The 24,248-nt window shown below is 39.6% G+C and overlaps 1 protein-coding gene across 1 annotated transcript in view; it reads left to right on the forward strand.

The window, feature by feature from the left end:
• The window catches only part of LOC122815004 (oxysterol-binding protein-related protein 8-like), a 210,538-nt gene that overhangs the window by 169,302 nt on the left and 16,988 nt on the right, over window positions 1-24,248 (forward strand). The window contains exons 11-12 of the mRNA XM_044087257.1: window positions 10,032-10,129; window positions 12,077-12,160. Coding sequence (XP_043943192.1) covers window positions 10,032-10,129; window positions 12,077-12,160 — 182 coding nt within the window. The remainder of the gene's footprint in view (window positions 1-10,031; window positions 10,130-12,076; window positions 12,161-24,248) is intronic.

The raw sequence follows: 24,248 nt of genomic DNA on the forward strand, positions 1-24,248 counted from the left end.
GTAGAATGATGTAACGTCTGCTCTGAGAGTGTTGTTGGAGATGTACAGAGAAGGTCAGAAGTAGCTATGTTGTGTCTTTGTGGACGTAGAGACAGCATATGACATGATGCCTAGAGAGGAGTTGTGGTATTGTATGAGGAGGTCAGGAGTGGCAGAGAAATCTGTAAAAATGCTACAGGATATGTACAAGGCTAGTGTGACAGCAGTGAGTTCTTCATTGGAAGTGACAGGTGCATTTAAGGTGGAGATGGGAGTACATCAGAGTCAGCTATGAGCCCTTTCTTATTTGCAGTGGTGATGGACAGGTTGACAGACATGATCAGACAGGAGTCTCCGTAGACTGTGCTGTTTGAAGATGACATTGTGGTCTGTAATGAAAGTAGGGAAAAGGGTGAAGAGACCCTGGAGATGTGGAGGTATAGTCTAGAGAGGGGAAGAATGATGCCCAGCTGGACTAAGACAGAATATATATGTGTGAATGGGATGGTGGATAAAGGAATGGTGAGGATACAGGGAGTACAGTTTGCAAAGGTGGATAGGTTTAAATACTTGGGAACAACAGTTCATAGTAATGGCGAGTGTAGGAGAGAGGTGAAGAAGAGATTGCAGGCAGGATGTTGTGGTAGAGAAGAGTGTCAGGAGTGATTTGTGACAGATGACTACCATTAAGAGTGATAGGGAAGGTCTACAAGAGGGTAGTGAGACCAGCTATGTTATATGGGTTGGAGACATTGGCACTGAAAAAAAGGCAGGAGTCAGACCTGGATGTAGCAAAGTTAATGATGCTAAGATTTGCACTGGGTGTGATGAGAGTGGACAGGATTAGGAATATGCATGTTAGGGGGTCAGCCCAGGTTGGGCAGCTTGGGGACAAAGCCAGAGAGTGGCAGGATTATGTTGGTTTGGACATGTGATGAGGAGGTATGCTGAGTATATTTGGGGAAGGATGAGGCTGCCAGGTAAGAGGAAGAGAGGAAGGCCTGAGGTAAGGTGTATGTATGTGGTGATAGCAGATATGCAGGTGATTTCTGTGATACGGCAAGATGCAGAGGACTGGAATACATGGAGATAGATGATTTGCTGTGGTGACCCCTAATGGAAACAGCCAAAAGAAAGAGAAGGTAATGTAATGTCAGTGTTCACAGGTTTCCAATTATTTGCCAGACATAACACAACTCTTGATGAAATAACTACAAATATGAGGCACATATATGGTCAGTGTGCATAACACTGGACAGTTGAATGATATGAACTCAGTATATGACATGCAATTCAACACACACAGCTGCGACAGTATTTCAGTATGCAAATACTCTGTATAGATCCATCACATTTCTGAGACAAACATGTATATCATGATTGTATTCACAATTAACATCTGGATATCTGCGACATCCCAGTAGCTGGCCTACCAGTGTCACAGTCAGTATTGTTCAACACACACTCCAGTAGTGGTCATATGTGAGACATCCTTACCTGGGGTGAATTAGGGCCCTGAGCTGTGTTCTATGTCACTGCAGAGAGACACAGATGCTATGGCCATAGGTTCTGATCAGCAATATATCAGTACAGCAAGTGTTGTTGAAACATAATATTTGCTGAACTTCCTATTTTTCACACCCCTACTACATTCCATTATATGCTTAATTGTTTGACATACCTGTTTTTTTCGGTTTGGTTGGTATAATCCTTCAATTTTCAGTGTGTGTGTGTGTGTGTGTGTGTGTGTGTGTGTGTGTGTGTGTGTGTGTGTGTGTGTGTGTGTGTGTGTGTGTGTTTGTGTGTGTATCTGTCTGTCTGTCTGCCTCTCTCTGAGACAGATGTAGGATATACATCTGTTTTGTATAGGCAGTAGCTTGCCTTTGGTAGGTAATGCTCATGAGCAACTGATCGCTTGTGGACCAGTTGGAGTCCCCCACTTGCTAATTGCATGTAGAACAGCTGTGGTATCATTCCTATAGCCAATAGCATGGAAACACATTCATATAACTATATACTTTATGTGGGCGTTGCCTCATTTCCTTGTCTGTGAGGAAGACTTATTGGAGGTGTATGAAAAACAGCATCACAGATGGTAGTTGGAAATACCTCTTACAACAAACACTGTGGAGACAGCCCAACAAACTGGGGGAGAATGTTCCAGAAATAGGGATAGAATGTAAGTATTGCTGTTATACAGTTGAAGTAATGCTAGTTTGACAGGGTTTATGTGGATGTGGCTGGTTTGCATGATTTTAAGTCTGATAGTGTTATGTGGTTGAAATAACTCTCAACTGTAGGGCTATCCACAGACTGGCCAGAATTTGGACTTTTATATTTGGTGTGTTACTCACTCATTTTTTGCCCTTGGACATTCAGTAGCAAACTCTGTGGATTGCAGTCAGAAAATGGTAACATTCATGTGTGTTTCTGACTTCATATCCCTCAGAACAGATATGCCACAACAAACCCTGTTACATCAGCAACTTTCTCTGTTTATAACAGCAATATGTCAATAATGCCCTGTGTTTGGGCCTCCGCCCACAAGTATGTCAGGCTTTGTCCAGATGTCATGCAGTAAAAAGGTGGATAGGTATGGTATATCATTATATAGTGACTTCATTCCTGATATTATCTCAGTGATGTATCAGACTGCCAGACATAATATGTGTAAGAGGCCTTGTATATTAGGACAAAGCCTGAACATTCTGTGGGACTCTGTACAGTTGAGAGGTCTGTGTATTTCTGGTGATTGTTGACAGACTATCAGGATTGTGTAGCAGTGTATTGTGAATGTGTTATTTGGCCTGTGTAGGAAGTGGGGTAGATATAAGTGTTATGGGTCCTTTTCTACCTGACTTTGCATGCTGCTCCAGTTTCTGGTGCTCTATCAGCTGTATATGTTTGTAGGGCAGACTGAGACATGTCCCATACCACAGTCAGGCATCAGACTACACTGTGAATTGGGCCAGTATATGTAGGGTAGTGTGGGAGTGGCAAACATGATGATGATTTTGTTCAGACAGTCCATATACTCTACTGTTCATTTGGCTTTCCAGTATGTCACTGTGACTGTGGCGAGATTGGTTACGGGTATGCACTTTCACACTGGTGTCTGTTTATCAGTGCTGTTACATCCCTGTAGTCCCTGATATATTTGCAATTACATGTGTGTTCCCTCATAGCAAAACTGGGTTAGTGTTGTGTCAGTCTGCCTGCAGTTTAGATGGTGCTTGGTGACATGTCTAGCAGCTAAGTGTAGTTTCCCTACTGTGATGTCATGTCCAGATATTTGTCGGATGTACTGTTGCCTGGCCTCCATAAGTGTTGTGTATTTCTGACACATCAGTGGGATGATGTGAAGATTTTTGTCACTAACTATTGGGAAGTAATTGGGTTTTGGACTTGTGATATTCCAGTCAATATATGTTAGAACAGACAGGAGGGTGTTACTGCATCAACTCTGTCACTTCATCTACTCCAGTATTTGGGATATGTTCCCATTTTCATGGCTTTATACCCCCCAGTCAGGCTTTGTCCAGATTTGTTGCACTACGGGGATCTGAGCATACCTCTCGAATGGTCAGATTGTTTCAGACTGGCCAGGATTATTCCTCATGTGTATGTTCTGTTCCACAGGATCACTATTTTCATTTCTGTGGTAAATCACTGTGATGATGTGAGGATTTCTGTCTGTAAATGATGAGATACATTTCAGTTTCAGAACTCACATCCCTCAGAACATGTATGCTGACACATACCCTGTTACTGTATCAACATTCTACATTTATAACTGCAGTACTGACATTATTTCCCTTGTCTTGACCCATTGACAGCTTTTGTCAAGAATTCTTGCGCAGAGAGGTGGAGAGGTATGGTGCTGAGGTATGACTCTACTACATGTTATGAGCATCTATATATATATATATATATATATATATATATATATATATATATATATATATAATTCCTTTTTATATATTTCTATACATATAGTTATATAAAATATATATGTATATATTCTATATGTATTTGTTTTATATGTATATCTCAATATTTCTGAGGTATATACTTTTTCATATTTATCTATCACCATACACATCTATATGCATATGTATATATATATATATATATATATATATATATATATATATATATACTAAACATGACTGATTCCACAGTGTTTGTTCCCTACTATTCATTACCTGTACTGAATGATATATTTGAAAAAGCAGCAGTCATTACTATAGCTCAGATGGTATAGTGGTACACTGCTCTGACTATGGTGTACAGGGTCCTGAGGGGTTTGAGACTTGGCAGTGCTGATTATTTTGTTGCTGGGCAGAACCGTGGCTAATGGATACAGAGTGATTAAGGCACTTTTAAGCAGTTGTAAGCGGGTTTGCGTGGGTTTGAGCAATGCGAAGCGAAGCCAATCCACAGTTAAACTGTACAGGTGCTTAATCTGTGCAGGCATTACTTAGCTTCATGCAAACTCGCTTACTGCCACTTACTCCCACTCTAAATTCTTTAAAAAAAAAGAAAAAGGGATGATAGGATAGTGGTGAAGAAAGGGGCATGCAGAGGAAAAAACAATATGAAAGATAGCTGGGGATGAGCAGGATGGGTGTAAGGAAGGTCCATAGCTGTCCATTTCATCAACAGCAACAGTTGTGAATGTCTACAGAATTTGAAGGTGAATTTGGACACTCAAACCCCTGAGAGAGGGGTGAGGACAACAGTAATGTGTTCTCACGCCAATTGCAGCAGATTACATGTGGTGTCCAGTGGACACGTGTGCAAAATGGACAGCTATGTATGGGGCGTAATTTTTTTTTTTTTTTTGGAAACAGATGCCCATTTTTTTTAAGGTGAGAGTGGGATATTGGGAAAGGATAGTAGGTATATTTGGGGAGGTAAGTTGGGTAGGAAGACAGACATGACAGACAAGACAGCAGACAGGGGTGGTATATGACACATGTGGGGGGTAAACATCTTGGACTGGGAGGGTGGTTGTGAATCAAATGCCCATGAGCCTCCAAATGGATACAGTGGGATGGAGTTCCCCACCCATGGGCAGTCACCACTGCACCTTCACGGCCCCAAAGGTGGCTGTGCTGGGGCTGAACTGGAGGGGCAAGCTGACTTGAAAAATGTGCCAAGTGGCCCTCAAGCTGGCATAGCTGATCTCCAAACTCCCTCTCTACACACTAAACCCTGGACCTGACTAGAGAATGATGGTTTCCTGTTTGCTCCCATCCCTGGCCCCATCCAGGCCCCATCCCCTGAGGGGGTTCCACCCGAAGGTGGTGCAGAACCAGTGGACAAGGAGGTCCCAGGTTGTGTCCCAGACATGCTGGTGCCTGGTACCACAGCCAGGTGAGGTGGGACAGGTGAATCCACTGGGATCGGCCTTCCCAGATGTGCTATGGTATTGAGGTTTTACAACATATGTTGGTTAGTCAAGAACAACACATTCCAAGATTAGTTATAACAGCATGCAGGGGTGTTCCAATTGACCCCACAAAACAGATTTGAAACAGTTGCATAGCAAACAGAACACATGCATATATGGAACCACAGTGGCCTTTATAATGGCATGCAAGTTACATTGATAGCAACAGGCCACCACTGATAGTATTTGACCAGGGTACATTAATAATCAAACACTTAAATAGTTGTAGAACAATAGGGCATATGTCCCAACAGTAGATTTGGAGAAAAACATAACCTTTGATTTATGTGTATAAATTATTGGTGCAGATAGGGTGGGGGGGAGAGAAAGATGGCAATTAACAACTGTATATGCTTCAGTTGTTCACAACTGCACTGATCATTACAGTACTGATTACTCTCCAGGTATGACCTCACTTAACATCTACATATGGTCAGGGGTTGTCCAGTGGTATGTTTGTACACATTGTATTATTAATGACTTTCTAAGGCTAATATAAACATTTCCTTATCTGGCAGACCTGTGGATGAGATATCTGTTAACACTACCTGACTGTTTCTACCCATATTCACATATTCAAAATTACATATGTGACACTGACAGGGGTGCCCTGCACTCATGCTGTGTGCATGTGTGCTGCTGCCTTACTCCACCTTGATTTCTATCTGTCACCCTGGGTGTTGGCAGCAGTGACCAGGAGCCGTGACAGTGTGACACTTGAGGGACATTTATCGGAGGAGACTGCTTGGTGTATGTACTTCTCTTCCTGTCATTTGCAGACTTGGGGTTCAACAGTGGGTGTTGTACACAGTGTATAAGTACAACCTTCTTACAGCTAGTATAAACATTGCCTTACCTGGCAGAGCTGTGGAAGAAATATCTGTTAACACTACTGTTTCTATACATATTCACATATTCTTTGGTGAAATTATGCATACAGCTTACTACCACTCCCGGAATTTGAACCGTGACTGTTTGTGAGAAAAGGTACAACAAGGTTGTGTTTCATCACAATGAGCTATTGGGGAACTTCTGTTTCTTGTTTGAGTGTTTTCTGCCTAATACTCTCTTGTTTGGACAATCTAACCTTGTAATTTGGGCATTCTTGCATGGAGGATAGTTCTTGTACTGTGTAATACTACTTTGACATATTACAATCTGGAAACAATGGTTAACACAACATTACTATTCAGGTATCAGATCTTGATACATGGAACATTCCATATAGTTAATCTCCTGTTGTACTAATTGTCAGATGAGCCTCAGTTGATTAATGCTGTCAGAGCCATAGTTGCTGTGCAGAACCTGTGATTCATATTACCACATAGCAAAGTAAACACAACAGTCTGGGGTTTTAGTTTTATTGAAGGGTACTGACACGTTTATTGATATATACCCTGTACATCAGTATTACTCTGCTAATGTCTCATTTATTCATTACAGACCAATACACATTTTAACCTACAGGCAGTTGACATTCTACTCCTTTCTATTTATTTGCACTGAATACTGCAAGCTAGATTTGTACTCACCAGCCTCGCGAAGCAGCCTTAGCAACCTGTTGCTATGGGCATCCACGTTCGTAGCCTCTCATCTGCAGCTGTACAGGAGATAGAGAAACATTTATGCATACCTATCCATCACATACACAGGCTGGACTTTGGCAAACTCTAATTAATACTGATACTTACAAACATCTGGGATATTCCCTCCCCATGCATCTTTGACCCACTAGACCAAGAGCTCCCTCTTCCTATGCTTGAGGTCAGTGAAATGGTGGCGGTTCTGCTCACCAGTCCGAGGGATACCAGTGACACTGGTGAGATCATGTGTAAGACAGTCCCAGGCCTCCATGTTGTATTGGGAGCCCTGGAAGTAGCCCTCCAGCAGTCTCCCCTTATGATCTTTCACTTGGAGTCCAACCATGACCATGGACACCTGAATGCCCTAGCATTGCACCTGAAAGTGTGATCCCTCACCAACTCCAGCCATAGTGCCTGCATTGATGAGCTACAACTAGTTATGTGCTGTATTCCTGCCTACAAGCTTTAAATAGGGCTGATTTCCCACCCTTTGCTATCATTGGACTGTTTTTGAATATGATGAGCTAAGCTAAGTGATGCAAAAAACCCGCTTAGCTAAAGTTAGCAGTGCTTAAGGGATCAGATGTTGAGCACTACTTACCAATGTGCAAACCCGCTTAGCTGGGCTATTCATTGCTTAGCATTTATATTTAAGCAATGCTTACACCAGCTAAGCAGAGCTGAGCACTAGTTAGCATTGCTCAAATTTCATTTTATAGATTATCAGGTGTATGGGATTCATTCATCATTACTGACATATTATAATTTTATGTTTACCTTCCATGAGACCCCCCCCCCCATGTGCTTTCATTTACATTTATTATTGTATGACTATACTGTATGGGGCACTTGTATTTATCAGGGGGTTTCACATCTTTTCTGGGCTGACACCTCAATTTTAGACATGCTACACTACCCTGATTGATAAATATTATTTACTACCTCATTTAATAAAACTTAAGACTATTAATACTACTTTTACATGTAAAAGTGAACAGCTTTCATTGGGGCTTGAACCGTAAATGTCTACATGCACAGCAGAAGCTCTGACCACTACACTATCGCTTTTTGATAACTTTACTTGTAAATTTCTATTTAGCTACTTTGGATATTTAAGCTATGTTAAACACAGCTGCGCAACACGCACACCCACTCAGCTATGCTTAGATGTTACTTGGAATCATAATAAAAAAAATTAACATGGATTTTAACTTTTTCTCACTTTAGGGGTATGCGCATACCTCCAACCTCTTTGAACAAGAAATATGGACAAAGCCATAAGTAATTAGGGGACAAAGGAACAAAAATAGGGACGATTTTGAAATTTTCTCTTACACACCTTTAAAGTTGGTAGAATAATAGGTTTTGCATTTGAATTTTCTGAAGTGGCTGAAGTCTGTAAATCTAATGTCTGTCATTATATATTATTTTAGCCTTCATTGGCCAGATATGTGAGACAAAACTCTGGACATTCTGCGAATATCTGTACCATTGTGCAGTATGTCCACAAACACTGTTGTTTACATTTCAAAGTGTTGTAACGGCACTTTCTGAGTGCAGGGGGTGAGTGACATGTGCAGGCACTGTTGTAAAACTCCCTGTGCACTCGTTCATGGATTATGTCTGTGTAGGTTATACAGCAGCGAGCTTTGTGAATATGCAAGGCATGCTGCTGTGCTGCACAGACACAATCCACTCCGTGCAAGAAGTCTTATTCTTGCACAGAGATCTATTGAATCCTGGGAGTCTATTTTATGGCTAACATAAGGAGCCACAGCACTACAAGGTATCCTCACCCTCCCTGTGTGTGTGTGATTCCACATGCATGTATTCTAATGTGGGCCACCACCACTAGCTTCATATGAAACTTGATTCTCAGTCCTGACCTATCCAATGTATTTGTTATTGGTATCTGCAAATAAGCAGCAAACTCAATAGTACTGCAAAGTCTGTTTTTCTCTTCAGTTTGTATTGGAGTCAGGACATAAGTGAAATACAGAGGAAAAATGATTTCCTTAAGGCAACAACCATAAAAATGATGATGATGATGATGATTATAATAATAATAACAGTGGGATTGTTCTGTATATTAAGCTTGCAGCTAGGTCATATTACATTTTTTTAAATTTCTTTTTTCTTATTATAGTTCCACCGTTATAGTTTTGCAGTCAAAATAGATTATAAAAAATTTTACTTCCCCAGGTAGAGTTACAAACCAAGTGTTATTGGTTATTCTGATGCATATTAAGTAAGAAAATAAATGAAATGATTGAACAAATCATTTATCTGTTGCGTGCTTACAATTTTAAAATATTCTTAATGTAAACATACTTTTAATTCTGTACACTTAATACTCAAAAATAGTGTACCGGTAATGAAAATCAGCAGTAGTGACATGTGCACACCACAGCTTCCCCTCAGCTGTTTTACAGCACAGGCAGACACAGGGGCTAACAGCTAAACAGAAGTACACAGCCTGAAATACCACCCTGGGCTGCTGTAGTAATGTGCATGTGAGACCCAAATTTTAATGCAGAATACAGGGTCCAGGAGGCATTAGCACATCATTGCATTGTATCTGAGAATGTGTAGTATCAGTAGCTGCCTGCAGCCACCCAAACTGGCAGAACTCCCACTGTGATGTAAATATATCTAACGAGCTGTACAGTGGCTACAGTATCATGAATCACACACATTATCGAGTGTTCTGCCCATGTGTAAAATCCCTCTGTATACTGTGGGGTTTGAGATCTGCCATAGCCTTCATACCAGTGTCACCCTGCATGCAAGCAGTGCTAAATGGAATTATTCTCCTGCTGTGATTCATGTTTTGTTGAGCCTTCAAAGCTTGGCTAACATGTTCTCTGAGTATAAACTGTTTTGGAATCCAACTCAATGGCTATTATAGGAGAGTAACATTTTGCTTATTTGTAATATTCACCTATATACAGCTTCTATAGTTATCTACCTAACAGCACAAACATTTATTAATCTTTATGATGTGATTCTTTTAGGTATTTTATCTGGCACACTGATGTCAGAACTTGGTGGGACGGTATCAGTGAAATGTGAGACAAATAGTTACAGTGCAGAGATTGACTTCCGACTAAAGGTCAGTATGTATTCAGGGGATGAATAAAAGGTATAAATGTTAAATTATTTTTAAATAAGATTGCTCCTATTACTGTAGAATTTGTGTGTGGTATGAATTATGCCTTTCTGTCACTTTTCAGGAACTGACAGATTTGGTGGATACTTCTGCATCCCACTTGATTAATTAGTGATGCATTACTTGCCTAGTTTCATGCATTCTTTCTGTCTTTCTTTCCTTCCTGTCATCACAATATCCCATCATATTGTCCTCCATGAGTAATAAGGCCTTCTGTATGACAGCTTTATCTGCACCTCTTTAGTTTGCCTTTATTAAATGTGACACAGCAGCAAGTAGCCCTGTACCCTTGACTGTTCCTGCCGTCTTGCGACTTCTCTACAGCATTATCTGCGTTATTAGCATTCAGACTAATGTTGTCATCTGGAAGTTGTACAAGTGTGTGTAGTCTAGTAAAACAAGATTTAAAATGCACTGATTCTTTATCTGATTTCCTGAGATATGCTGCTAAGTTCTGTTTTCAGAAATAGACTAGTCCATCACCACTGCCTTCCTTCTTCCTGGTAACTGATAGTACCTTTCTAGCCTCTGGTGCCATGATTAGCATTGCTGCCTAACTGCACTTGGTTGTGTAGTACAGTTCTGGGCTGGGGTGCTTTCTCTTCAGGTGTGGCTGGTTACACAAGTATTTGTTTGTTGTTTTGGATTCTTCCCTCCAAGATCTTTTATTGGATAATTTAAATAAAAGACTATTTTTTTCATTTACTAGTTTATGTATTTATTCATTTATGATTGCTGCATGAGATAGTGAACTGATCCATGTGGACCATTTGAGTCACTGTGTTAAGTATTCATAGCCAAAAATAGTAAGATACAGCGAGTAATGATTAAGCTACATATCAATCAGTGTCTGTGCTTACAGAAATACTGTAATACATAATGCAAATCTGTTAAAAATTGAAAAAAATAAAACAGGTTTAAACAAGTAAACAGTGACATAAGTAAATTAGGTGGAGAGACCTCTACCAGGAGCAAAATTAAAATCTGGATAGGATTAAACACTGTATACAACAAAACTAAGTTCATTTTCCAATGCAAAAATGTGTTTAAATAGTGATAGTGCTATAGGATGGGCTTTTTTAGGTTAAGATGCATGTTATGGTTAGGGGCACATTTAATTTAAGGGCCATCACACATTACTAAAGTAGAGAAGGGGTTCTTCTTCCCTCTGCTTCACTGTATTAATAGTGCTAACCCTAACCCTGCCCCTTTTCCCAGCCACTAACCCTAACATGCATCTTAACTTTAATAATCACTTCCCATAATACTACACAAGACAGGTTGGACCTGACCATACACACACATACTAGCTATATCTTCCAGCCTAACCCTAACCCAGATAGAAAACCTTAACACTCACAATCACGCACAATCTTAATCCTTTCCTTTATCTATCTCACTTGCTCTAACCCTAAGCCACACATATTAGCAAATGCTCACACAGAGACACACACACACACACACACACACACACACACACACACACACACACACACACACACACACACGCTAGCACATTCACATACACATACACCCGTGCACAGATAGAATACATCCCACTCACCTGTTTTGATGAAACAAACATTCGACAAAATATCTGCTCGATAAATCAGACATTCAGCCAATCAACCCTGTACTTCCAACTGTCGATGACCAAAGCAATTGTCAACCAAACACATGACACTCAGGTATACATACATATACAGAGAAAGAGAGAAAGAGACAGGTCTATACAGATAGATATGTTTCATAACCTGTGATTTTTTTTTAACATACCCACTCCTGATTCCTTACTTTATAACTTAACCTATGGTTTAATGTATTTGTCATGATTTTAATATAATTATTTCTCAGGTGTTCACATGCCATAATTTTTTTTTCTTTTCACAGCCATTCTTTGGAGGAAGTCTCAATCAAGTATTTGGGAAACTGAAAAAGAAAAATGAAGTCTTGTCAGCATTGGAAGGTCACTGGGTAATGTAAAATATAATTCTGCTTATCTGAGACGTATAGTTTGCACATACATAGTATATAGTGTGAATAGGCACAATAATATATGTAAGTCATTGTGATAATTTTGTAATGGTAACACATATTATTTGTTCCACTGGCAGTTAAAGGTGTCATGTCTTCAGGTCAAAAGTGAGTTGGAGCAGGGATCTCACTTATTGTTTTATTTTTACTTCATATTTTTTGAGTCAATGGTACTCGGTGTTAAAATGCACATCTGTATAAACTAAGTGACACTGGCAATCATTATTGTGTCATGTCAGCAATTATATCCGCGATCTTTATTACTTTTGTTCACACAACTTCAGGGTAAAAGCTTCAGGATTAAACGTTAACACTGGATATTGCTTTCATCAAATACTTAATATTAGCACCTGGTTTTCCTACAGCTTCAACTTGAAGCAATAATGTCGCTGTGATAGATCAGGTGGTCTTGTAAAAGGGGGTAGATATTTCAGCCCTGATTTGTTAACGTTTATGAAGTCTGAAATATCTGTATTAGATAACCTGCTAAGAGAATAAGCATTTGGAAGAAAGTCTGCGGGTGTGTGCATAATGAGAAAAATGTCTATCAGCTCCTTAGTTAAAACTGTGGCACTGTTTAAAATGCCAGGCTAATTTCAAAAAGAATCAGAAACTACTGTGAAGCAGTCCCAACAATTTTTTTCCAAACACCTTTATTGAATTATCACTTGTGATATAGGCAAATTTACTTTCATATAAAAATAATCAAACTGTGTTAACATAAACATTATATTTCACATATATTGCTATATATCATATAACCTAAGCAATATTACATTAATTATTCAATTCCTGCCTTTTTTCCAGCAAGAAACATATTTTTTAAACGATCACTTACCACATAGGCAATCATACATTTATATAAATGAAAACAAATCACACAGACAAAATCCTATTTGCAACCACTTTGCTAGTTTGCTGCTTTTCTGAGTAAAATTTAAAACTGCAGGAGTTTAATGAAATTGAATTACAACTTTCTGGAATATAATGGAATTTCTTGAACTTGTATAAGGTTCTCGTAAATTATGTCTAGGATCTTCTATATTTGCTGCTGTTCTGTGAAAGGACTGCTATTCTGAAGACAGAGGTAATACTGCAGCAAGTTATTATTTAACTTGGCCTCAGTATAAGGTAAAAAAAAATCAGCATATGCTCTTGGTAAGGCTGAACTGAGGTTTTTCAGCAGCCTCACAGTCAAAAGGGACATATCAAATGTGATTCTCAGACTGCAAATTGTTAAGTTAGCTTTAGTTATTGCTTTCTTATAGAAGTGAGAGGTTGTTTAATACTGCAGACAAGAAGAAAAAATCCTAAAAAAGACTATTTTGTTTTCACTAAAAGATTGTTTTATATCCTGCTTTACATTTGTTTAATGACTAAGACAACTCATTTTATTTAATGCTTTAGTATGATAAACTCCAGTCAGTAAGTAAACAAATAAATACATAAAATTAATGTGTGCATATGTGTATGTTTGTATATGTATATATATATATATATATATATATATATATATATATATATATATATATAGAGAGAGAGAGAGAGAGATACATATGTGTGCGTGTGTGTGTGTGTGTGTGTGTGTGTCTGTGTGCATGTGTGTGTGTGTGTGTTTGTATCATTTTGACATGCAACTGAAACAAATTAAACCAGGTTTGTTACAGTGCATATTAAGGACAAGGATGCTATGGGAGCAAATCTTTAAAGACGGTAGGATACTACAATGTAAATTTTGACAGTTGAGTGGTTTGGTGTAAACACCAAAATCTGAGATTCTATCTATTCCACAGATGGGAGAGTCTCTGGGCAGAAATCTGTCCAACCAATAATTCCTATTGATGTCACAGACCAGGTTGAGGCCACATATGTGGGTTACTTGAGTGGAGCTTGACTTCTGGATATGCAGCAGTCCCAGCAAGGTGGGGTCTGAGATCACTTTGTATGCTAGACAGACAGATGTCACCTCTGAGGAGTCTGTATGAAACTGAGCAGAGGGATAGGTCTTTTAGCCTATCAGTGTATGGTAGATGTCTAAGGCCGTGGATTCTCCTGCTGAGGAACCTACGTGTTCTCTCCAGCTGCTGCATGTGCTTTGCGAGGTACATACCAAAAGAGGTGTTGTACTCAATAATCGGCCTTGTAAGGGAAGGATATAGGGATTTTATGACCCCCTTGTCCCTAGATGAGATGCCCTTACTTATGAGATGGGCCCTGTAGAAAGCTTTCCATGCAATGGAAGCAACATGGTGGTAAAAAGTCAGGTTGCTGTCTACCTGGGTGCCCAGATCCCTCACGACCAATTGTATGCTTAGGACATTGTTATTGATGTGTCAATTTGTGGGGACATCACTCTCCCCAAAGGGGATGATGATGCATTTTTTGGTATTCAGCTTGAGGCCATGTTTCTGGCACCAGTCATTTCTTTGGGTGAGACCCTCATGGAGGATGTCCACATCACTAGGGTAATTGATGACAGTACCCAGCTTGCAATCATCTGCAAACCTGGCCAGCCATAGCACACTGGTTTTGGCCTGCACCTCAGAAAAGTAAATCCCAAACAGCAAAGGCCCCAAGACTGAACCCTGGGGTATGCCACTTGTTACAGGTGTACTACTTGAGGTGGCTTCCCTTATTTTGACTAGGTGGGTTCTATCAGTGAACCAGTTTGCTACACGTCTCGTAACATACAGATTGATGCCTACTTGAGAGAGTTTATCTATTATGCCTGAGTGGGGAGTAGTGTCAAAGGCTTTGGCCAGGTCAAGGTAGGTGGTGTGCACCACCTTCCCCTCATCCATGGCTTTGGTGACTACCTGAAAAAGTCAACCAAATTTAATAGACATCACCTCCCCTTGACAAAGTCAAACTGTGCGGGATCAAGTGTTTGGATGTTGAAAATGTCCTTGTTAATGAGGTCCATGATAACCCATTCAATGGCCTTGCAAATCAGGCTAGTTAGACTAATGGGCCTATGGGGCGGCCACGGTGGTGCAGTGGTTAGCATTGCACCCTCACACAGCAAGTCCAGTTCTCCGCGCGGCTGGGGTGCCTTCTTCTGTGTCGGAGCTGCATGTCCTCCCTGTGGTCGTGGGTTTCCTCCTCTCTCGGTGCTCTCCCCCCCTCCATCCAGCAGGTGGATTGACATGGACAAATTGGCCCTCTAAATGTGTGTGTGTGTGTGGTGTGCCTGTGTGGAAGGTTGGGCCGCGGGCGGGCTCCTCTCACCGCCATTCAATGTACTAACTGTGTAATGTCTACAGGTGATCCGGCTGTGGGCGACCCTAACTGGGATAAAAGACTGATGGGCCTATAATTTCTTGGATCAGTGAACTCTCCACCTTTATGCAAAGGGATGACAGTGGCTGCCCTCCACTCAGCTGGGATGAAAGCAGTACTCAGGCTTTGGTTGAATAGGGCATGTAAAGGTGCTGCAAGTTTCTACCTGAGGTCATGTAGGATGCAGTCTGGGATGGTATCGAGTCCCATGGAGGGTGTATTTTTTGCCTTTGAAAGAGCAGTGATGACCTGTTCCCTACATATAAGGGGAAGGGGGCAGGTGGTGGGTATGTCCTGATTTATTGAAGGGGGAGACAGAGTGGTGAGGTTTTTGCTGAATTTGTCAGCCATACAGTTTGCTATATCTATGGCATTTGTATATGTGGTGTCCTTCACCACCAGTTCTGAACAGCTCTATATGCTTCCTTTTGAGGCTGCAGACATATGTGAAGAAGGCCTTATGATTGTCTCTAATAGATGTGGCCAATTTGGAGTAGAAGTTTGCTTTGCAGGATTTCACTAGTGCCCTTATTTGCTTTTTCAGGCTAAGGAGAGATTGCTTCCAGTTGGACACCTGCTCCTTCTTGGTCCTGGACAGTAATTTTTTCCATTTGTTATACAGTTTATTTATTGCAAACATCCACCAAACAGGTTTACGCTTCCTTGTGGAGGATGATTTAGTCCTGTCGGGTATTCCTGTTTCCATGTGTCTCTATAATTGCTTGTATAGTGCTTTGGTGTAGTTTTGGATATTGGTACCAGTTCCTACAGAGGGGGAGGAGGCTGTGAAGTTGTTTATATCATCCCTCAGGAGGCTGTAATCAGCTTTGGAGGAGTTTTTTGGTTTACCCTAGCTGGGGGGGGGGGGGTCAGGAGAGATGGTGACATTAAAAGTGACCACTTATGCTCAGACCTTACCTGGGAGGATGATACTGTAGGGATGCTGCAGTGGTTACTCATGTTAGTTAGTACCACATCAAATATATTGTCATCTCTTGTGGGGTATTGATTAGCTGTTCCAAGGTGTTTACATTGATAAAATTGAGGAATCTGTAGGCATTTGTGTTCCGCCATGAATAGCTCCTCAAATCTATGTTTGTGTAGTTAAGTTCTCCCAGGATCAGGGTAAAGAGTTGAACCTTGATAGATTCAAAGAGGTCCAGATAGGTGGATTGGGCATCTTGAGTCAGATTTGAGGGCTGATAGGTAGCTATGATTTGAATAGGGGTCTTGTCAATGTTTAACTGCACCTGGAGTGTCTCCTGTGCATCATACTGTTTGACTAGCCTGGAGGTGTGTATGTCTTTAATATATTTTGAAACTCCAGCTCTTTTGGCTTTACTGCCCACACTTTGGGTCTGAATGTATGATAGGATGAATAATCAGGTAAGGTTGGGGTGTTCTGCGCAGCTTTGAATCACATTTCTGTAACTGTGCAGATGGCAGCATTTTCCAAAATAAAGAATGCTTGCAATGAGTGCCATTTCATGTTCAGATACTGAGCGTTTAGCAGCATGACCTTTTATTTGCATTTTTTTGAAATGTTTATGTTGGTAGTTTTAACCTCATCACTTTTCCTAAAAAAGGCACTATGGGGGAGGCAAGAGTCTTTGCCAGAAGCCTGAAGCCCAAGTGAGACAGATGCAGGCCATCTCTGGCAAAGCATCATGGTCTGTCGATCATGTCTTCCCAGGCTGTCAGCTACTGGATCACACCAGAAACTAAGCCAATTGTTAAAGGCAGTCATTTTATTGCCTGACTGAGAGTGCTCCTTAAACAACATGTGAAGAATATGCAGTCCACATGTATACCTGTAACACCTGGATATTTGTCAAAATGCAAAATGCACATCGCAAACACAGAGACTGAGCATAGGTGTCAATGACCATGCTGCCTTTAATATGAGTGAACTTCTAGAATATGTATTACATAGCATTCATATTTCCTGCAGCTAAGCATTAATATTTATAGCTTTGCACACTAAATCCTACATCACATTTTGTAGTTATAAACCGCTCCCTACTGAAATGTCAGAACTCAAAATGCCAAGTTCTGACAAGCCTAACAAAAAGCAGACCAAAACTACGAGAAAAGAACAAATTTCAAAAATCTCTCTTCTCCTTTAAAACTTTTTTTGCAGAGGTCAAGCCCCAGTTCACCCTCCAAACTTATATATACCAACTCTGAGATCATCATACTTTGGAGGAAAAGGAATATTCTGAGAAATGACCATCTTGTACTTAATATATGTAAGTCCATTTTTTATACCATTCAGTCTCCATATTTTGGGATTTGCTGTAGGAGGCCTTCACATTTCAATGGTTGCCATTATAAACATATAGATAATATGAATTCCATAAGGTAACATGCTTTGAGTTACTCTAAATGCAGTGTGTAAAGGTTTTGACAGCAGATAAAACCACATCTGTAAACATTCAAGACATTTCCATAAATTCAGCATGTCCTTAGTACTATTTAAATCTCAAATTGCCTTTTTATCTGTCTACCATGTTCTTTGGTCTTCCATATCCAGGATATTTCATAGGACTGCTCTATCTGAGCAACCGATATTCCCTCTGAGCCACTTTTGCTGGACTACATCTCTTCTTGTAGACATTATATCTCTCTGCTTTATTACTATAACAGTAATTTTTTGTGACAAGTACAGATTCTGGCAAGTTCTTGTTGCACATCCTCCTTGGATTTTTAGATGTTCCATTATTGAAATATCTGTGGAAGAAATATCCATTATTCCTTCTTTATAGTTGTCAATCTTCGTCAAGTGTCACATAGAACATTGGTTCATTTGTTTAACCAGCTATTTCAGCTTCACGCTGAAACTTTCCCATGATTTGCATTTGTATTCTTACCCCGTCTACCATCTGTAAATTAAATAATATTCTACACCTTCTATCATAAAAGTACTTCTGTTTCAACTGATTTTTTCAGCATTTCTTTTGCTTCTGATTAATTTTCAAGAATCATTAGTTTAGCTGAAGTAGACAGTTTGCTTTTAAATAGTCTGTCAGTTAGCAACTATGTCTGAGAGACCGAGTCCCTAGAATGCAGTACTCCTTTTTTAACACAAGCTATTCGTGCCCAGCATGGAAAAGCACTAAAGTAGTTGCATCCAGATTTTCTTTAACAACCTTCTGGTGTCTTGAAAGAAAAGCCTTCAATGAAAGTTATAAGGCTTCATTTTTTATAACAATACTAATAAATTAATGGCTACTTGACATGGTCACTGAAAGTTCTACCTCTCAACCTCCTAGCAGAAGAAATCTGGACAAAACCATAGATGGACAAAGTCTCAAAATCAGGAGCAGATTTTATATGTTGCTCTTAGCAACTTAGTTGCTGAAATAACAGGTTTTGTATTAGCATGCACTTTTCTGAAGAATGTGAAGTCTGTAACTTAAATCCTTGTCTTTATTTAGTGAACTCTGTCTTCAAAGATCTGCCAGACCATTGCACATTTTATGAGGAACAGGCCAAAAATATGAGGCAAAAATCTGGACATTCTGCAAAAATTTTGACAGTTGAGAGGTATGGATCATAAACACCAAAACTGCAATATTGTCTAAAAAAGTCAAATGCCATTCAAACTAAAATGAAGGATAGTGTTATACTTATAAAAGGTTGTTGAGTCTTATCCTTATCAGATACTGTTTCTAGTTCTGAAAAAATGACAATGACTTAAGGCCTGTTCTAGGTTTATTAAAACTGAAGAAGTTCATAAATACAAAATTATTCAAGAGAATTGCTCCACAGACATTTCATTTTATAGACCTTAACTCTTAGATGGGGTCGCTGTCTTTCAATTGATCACTCATAATGTGAAACCCATTTGCCACCCACATTTTTGACTGAAATCTTAGATTTTTTAAAAATGCTGGTAGCTGGTTGTCAGACATTGCAATAGAATAGGGAGTGTCCGGTTATACTTTCCTCTCTGTAATGCACTTTCTGAGTTGACATATATAATTAGCAGGGGATCTATGCCACCATACTTAAAACACATTTTTACTTTTTTTATTTTCAATATTTTGAAGTTTGCTCTTCTGGGATTGAGATTTTACTAATCAAACGTGTACATTCCATACTATACCATAGAGTTATTAGGTGATATACCAGAATATGCAGAGTGACTATGAACACTTAGGAATGTAATTTGAACCACAAAAAATAGTAATAATAATAATAATAATAATAATTATAATAATGCAGTCTCCATTCCAGACAAGGACAGCTAGCTAACAGACTTACTGAGTTAACCAAGTCATTTTCCCATTACTTTTTGCTTGGCAGCTCAGATTTATTATGTATACCAGCTCAATGAGATTTTCACTTCAAGACCCATTTGCATCAAAGAACAATTTACAGATTCTGCTTTGTTGGCTCAGTCTTCATCGTGAGTACTAACAAACGCCTTCTATTTCCTTTGCAGTGAAGACTAGTATTATGTTCTCCCTCTCATTCAGGGAATAATGCTCCAAGCCAGAAGAGACATAGCAGATGTAATTCAACTCCTGAATGTCAGAGCACTGAAGTGGCCAAAATAACTAGGGGCCTGACACTAGAAACCCTCCTCATTTGGTTGGTGATTTGGTTTATACTTTCTTCTACTCCATTTCTACATTTCTTTCTCAAAAGCTTCTGTGCTCAGTTCAGGGGCACACAGGCTTTATACCATTGAAAACTATGCTGTATCATACTACACTCGAAAAGCTCGTCCAACCATTTAGGAAGTAATTGTTTTTCTGTGAATCACACTATTCGTATGCTAGTCCTCACTTATTGCAAGGTAAAGTTCCACTTTTAAAGACTAAAACAGCTAAGCTACCAAATTGTTTGTATGGCTTCCATATAAGTATATCAAAAGCAAAGACCAATGCTAGTACTATCATTATTGTTTTGGAAAAGAGCCAAAGGTGAACCACCACCATAAGTGCCAACATTTCAACTATGACACCTAAAGGCACAAAAAGGTGAATCTCCTTGCCTACGTTATACAACTAAAAATAGTAAAAGTTGAGAGTGTTCAATGGCAGAGAAAGGCAGGATGACCCCTCTGATAGCCCCAGCTATGCACTGGAGAACTTTCAGAAGACGGTTTAAATGATGGGCGGAGATTGATGATCTGCTAGAGATAAGACTGCCATTTGGATGTATTCCATACATACAACCTCCATGCTGTCAATGAGCTAAAACCTGAGTGCGACAGAACAAGAGGGACTCTGTGTAGGGCTTGCATTGCAAGATAGACATCAGTGCATCTTCACATTATTTTGGCTGATCCCACACCTCTTCACAAACTTCCATAGAGAATTAACAAAAGTGATTTTCTCTACCCCCAATAAATTCTGTTGATTCCCTTGGTGACATGGGAAGATTATGGTTTCAGATTGTCAATACAGAAAACTCTCCTGCTTCAGCTATACCTAACAGCCTGACATCTGATATAGACCCTCCGTTCTCACTGGATCTTTTAAGAGCGGTGCCAGAAGTGGTTAAAACTACTGGAAAGCCTTCCACTAAGACCTCTCTGCCAAGTGTAAGTTCTCTTTTTGGGCTCATACCCAATACCACCCTAGTCTTTAGAGATCATCCTGTGACATCTAATGCTGCTACATTATTTGAGCTTCATTTGTTCAGTTGTAAAGGTGCACCTGTAAGCTATTCCTGTCACTGTAACCTCGCTGAAGCAGGATAGTTACTCACTAATGGTGGTCAAGCATATCACTGAAGAAGTGCTGCATATCTGCTCACCTTTGAAGAGCTCTCTGTCTGTCTCTCTCTCTCTCTCTCTCTCTCTCTCTTTCTCTCTGTCTCTCTCTTTCTCTCTCTCTCTCTCTCTCTCTCTCTCTCTCTCTCTCTCTTTCTCTATCTCTCTCTGGCATTAGAACTTTATGATTGTTATGCTTCTTTTTATCCCATTCAATACCCTGGATCAGTGGTGTTAAAGTCTGTATCTTGGAAAGCACTTTTACTGGTAGCTTTCAACTCTTCTTTCAAGATCTCAGAGCTACAAGGCTTCATGGGTAAGGTACCTGTTTTTTTCACAGGGATCAATTGTGCTTCATTACCAACTTTGCAGATGTGGTTTCTGAACTGTTCCTGAACAGTTCCTTTCATCTGCTATCTTTATTCACAAATGAGAAAAGCAGATGAGAGTGAGAAAGGGCTATATATATATATATATATATATATATATATATAGAGAGAGAGAGAGAGAGAGAGAGAGAGACAGAGACCTTCACAAGCTGGTTATGGACAGCATGCTCAGATTTTACATAAAGTGGGTCTGTCATTTGAGGAAGACCTAACAACTGTTACTGTTTCTTCAAGGAGGGCAGAACTGACAGTTGCCAAGGAAACCTTTCTCAGGTTGTTTGCCCACTATATTATTGTACCCATCAACCATTTGACCACCATTTGGAAAGTGTCATTCTTACAGGCCATTCCACTGCATTTGATCCATAGCTACTTATAGAACAAGCTTTAAAAATATCATAATTGCAAATATCTGTGCCACATCTTCTTGGTCCTTGGTATACACCTTCCCTAAGTATTATTGTCTCATTTGTTGGGTATCCTTGGATGCTTATGTACTTCAGCCCGCAGTACTACTACCATTAGCCTTGTTTGCTGTCATTAGGCTCCTTACACCATGGTCACTTTACTGCTTGGGATTCAAATGAGTCATTGACACAGCATAGATGCTGTACAGTATTCAATACATTTTTAGTGTATCCATTCATCTACAGTGACAATATATGTTTGGATGACTTCCTCTGTTCTTGGTTTTTGGAGTTTCCTAGATGTTAGAAAACATTATAATTATTTGTTAGCAGTGTAGGTATCAAAGCTTCATTGTTGTTTCTTGATTTACAGGAAACATGCTCACTTAGTGTTGGAGCTAAACTAGGGGGCAGAGTGTTTAAGCATGCTCTTGCCATTTTTTTAAATGATTTTATGGTGTGTGCGGGATTTGGCAATTTTTATTCAGAGTATAGGAGACTCGCATAAAAAAATGCTGATTTATGATCACGGGAGCAGATGAGCCCAGTCTCTGACCCAATATGGAAGGCCTCTTACAAATCAACCATTACAGTAAGAGCATATCTCTTTTTTATGGCCATTATCTCACACAATGTACTAGTATGTGTTAAATTAGATAGTATATGTGCCTCCTTCAAAACTGGCACCCGATGGTGTTCCTTTTGTTTCCATTTATCCCAAAACTAAAGTTTTCTGTAAATCTTTTACTTGTAGAAGATATAAGGTGAAGCACAATCCCTAAGGTTTCCATATTCTGCTTAGATGTTCCATGTCATTTATATTATTCATTTTGTCAGCCCCTAACTTTGTCCAAACAACTCATTGTGCAAAGAGATCCTCCAAAACAGAGATGGCTGATGATTCAAACAGTGAACATGATCTATGGTACTGCTTTGGGTGCTGTTATTTTGAATTATGATAGCTTTCAATTAAAATTAATTTAAGTAGTTCTTATTTTTAATCTGCACATGTTGATGTTTTTTTGCCTGCATTTCCTTACTTAATACAAGTAGCACCAATGTTGCTGCCCTTGGAGGGAAAATAATTTTTTCCCTTTCTGTGAATTCCTTTTCCATTTGATGATCTTCTGACTCATGGTATTCACAGTGAGTATATATCTTGATAATTCTGTTAGTGAGCCTGGGCAGAGAACTCAGTTTGCATTCAGAATTATTAAAAGTATATGCTGTCTCAGAAATCCATGTATCAGACAACAGTATACTAGAAGATTATCCCAATTTATTCCCTTTGGGATGCCTGTGCTTTCATTTAGGGCTTTTAAACAGACATCAGCACTATAGTGCCTGCATAAAGGAAGACATGTAGAAAATATATGATTAAAACTTGTAGCTCAGAATATTTTTACCCCCTTTGTTATACCTGCCACATTAAAATAGTCTAAGGACCTTTATGTACCCCCGAAAAAGGCACTCCAGAAAATCATAATTACACACAATGTTTGACAAGTAGTGTTGATCTCTAATGTTCTATCATTCCTGATTTATGAGCATATAAGCTGCATTCTGGCCAGTGCATTACATAACAGGCAACAAGCTGTACTGCTCGGCCATGAGTAATCTGATTGTGTTCAGAACATGCAAAATGATACAAAGCATACACAGCCAAGCGAGAAAATGTCACAATATATAACTTTTGGAGAAAGGAAGATGAGTAGAAAGTGGTACAAACATAGCAGGGAATCAGACTAGTTGGTGCGATTGCAAATCCATGTATGTGGTTAAGTGCAGTAAGAGTTAAGCATTGCAGGAGGGAGTTTGCTGTCCAAGTGTGCGTGTCTATGTGTGTGTGTGTGTGTGTGTGTGTGTGTGTATATAGAAGTGGATTCATATAAATTGGTAACTGGTGTTTCATCCAAAATCTGTGATGCTTTAGTGGTATTTACTGTAGGCTTGGTATCAGATGCTCAGCTCTTGGAGGGATGATGATGGTGTAGATCTGGCCAATACACATTAATCTGGAATAATCCATTTTCTGGAGGAGACTGTGTGAATTACAGGGGAGACTCCTAAGCATAAAAGTAACTGTTTCAGTCTGGAGTGTGCATACTGGTATGGCAGAGCATGTTGATTGGTCATTATATCTAGTGCAAGCTTGCCCTCTGGGGACTAGGATGAGTAGGTAATTATTCTTTTCAGGTAATAAAGTGTGATGGGATTAAGGCTTACTA

This window comes from Protopterus annectens, chromosome 11.part0, assembly GCF_019279795.1.
Source record: "Protopterus annectens isolate FY-2018-M chromosome 11.part0, PAN1.0, whole genome shotgun sequence".
Taxonomy (NCBI): domain Eukaryota; kingdom Metazoa; phylum Chordata; order Ceratodontiformes; family Protopteridae; genus Protopterus; species Protopterus annectens.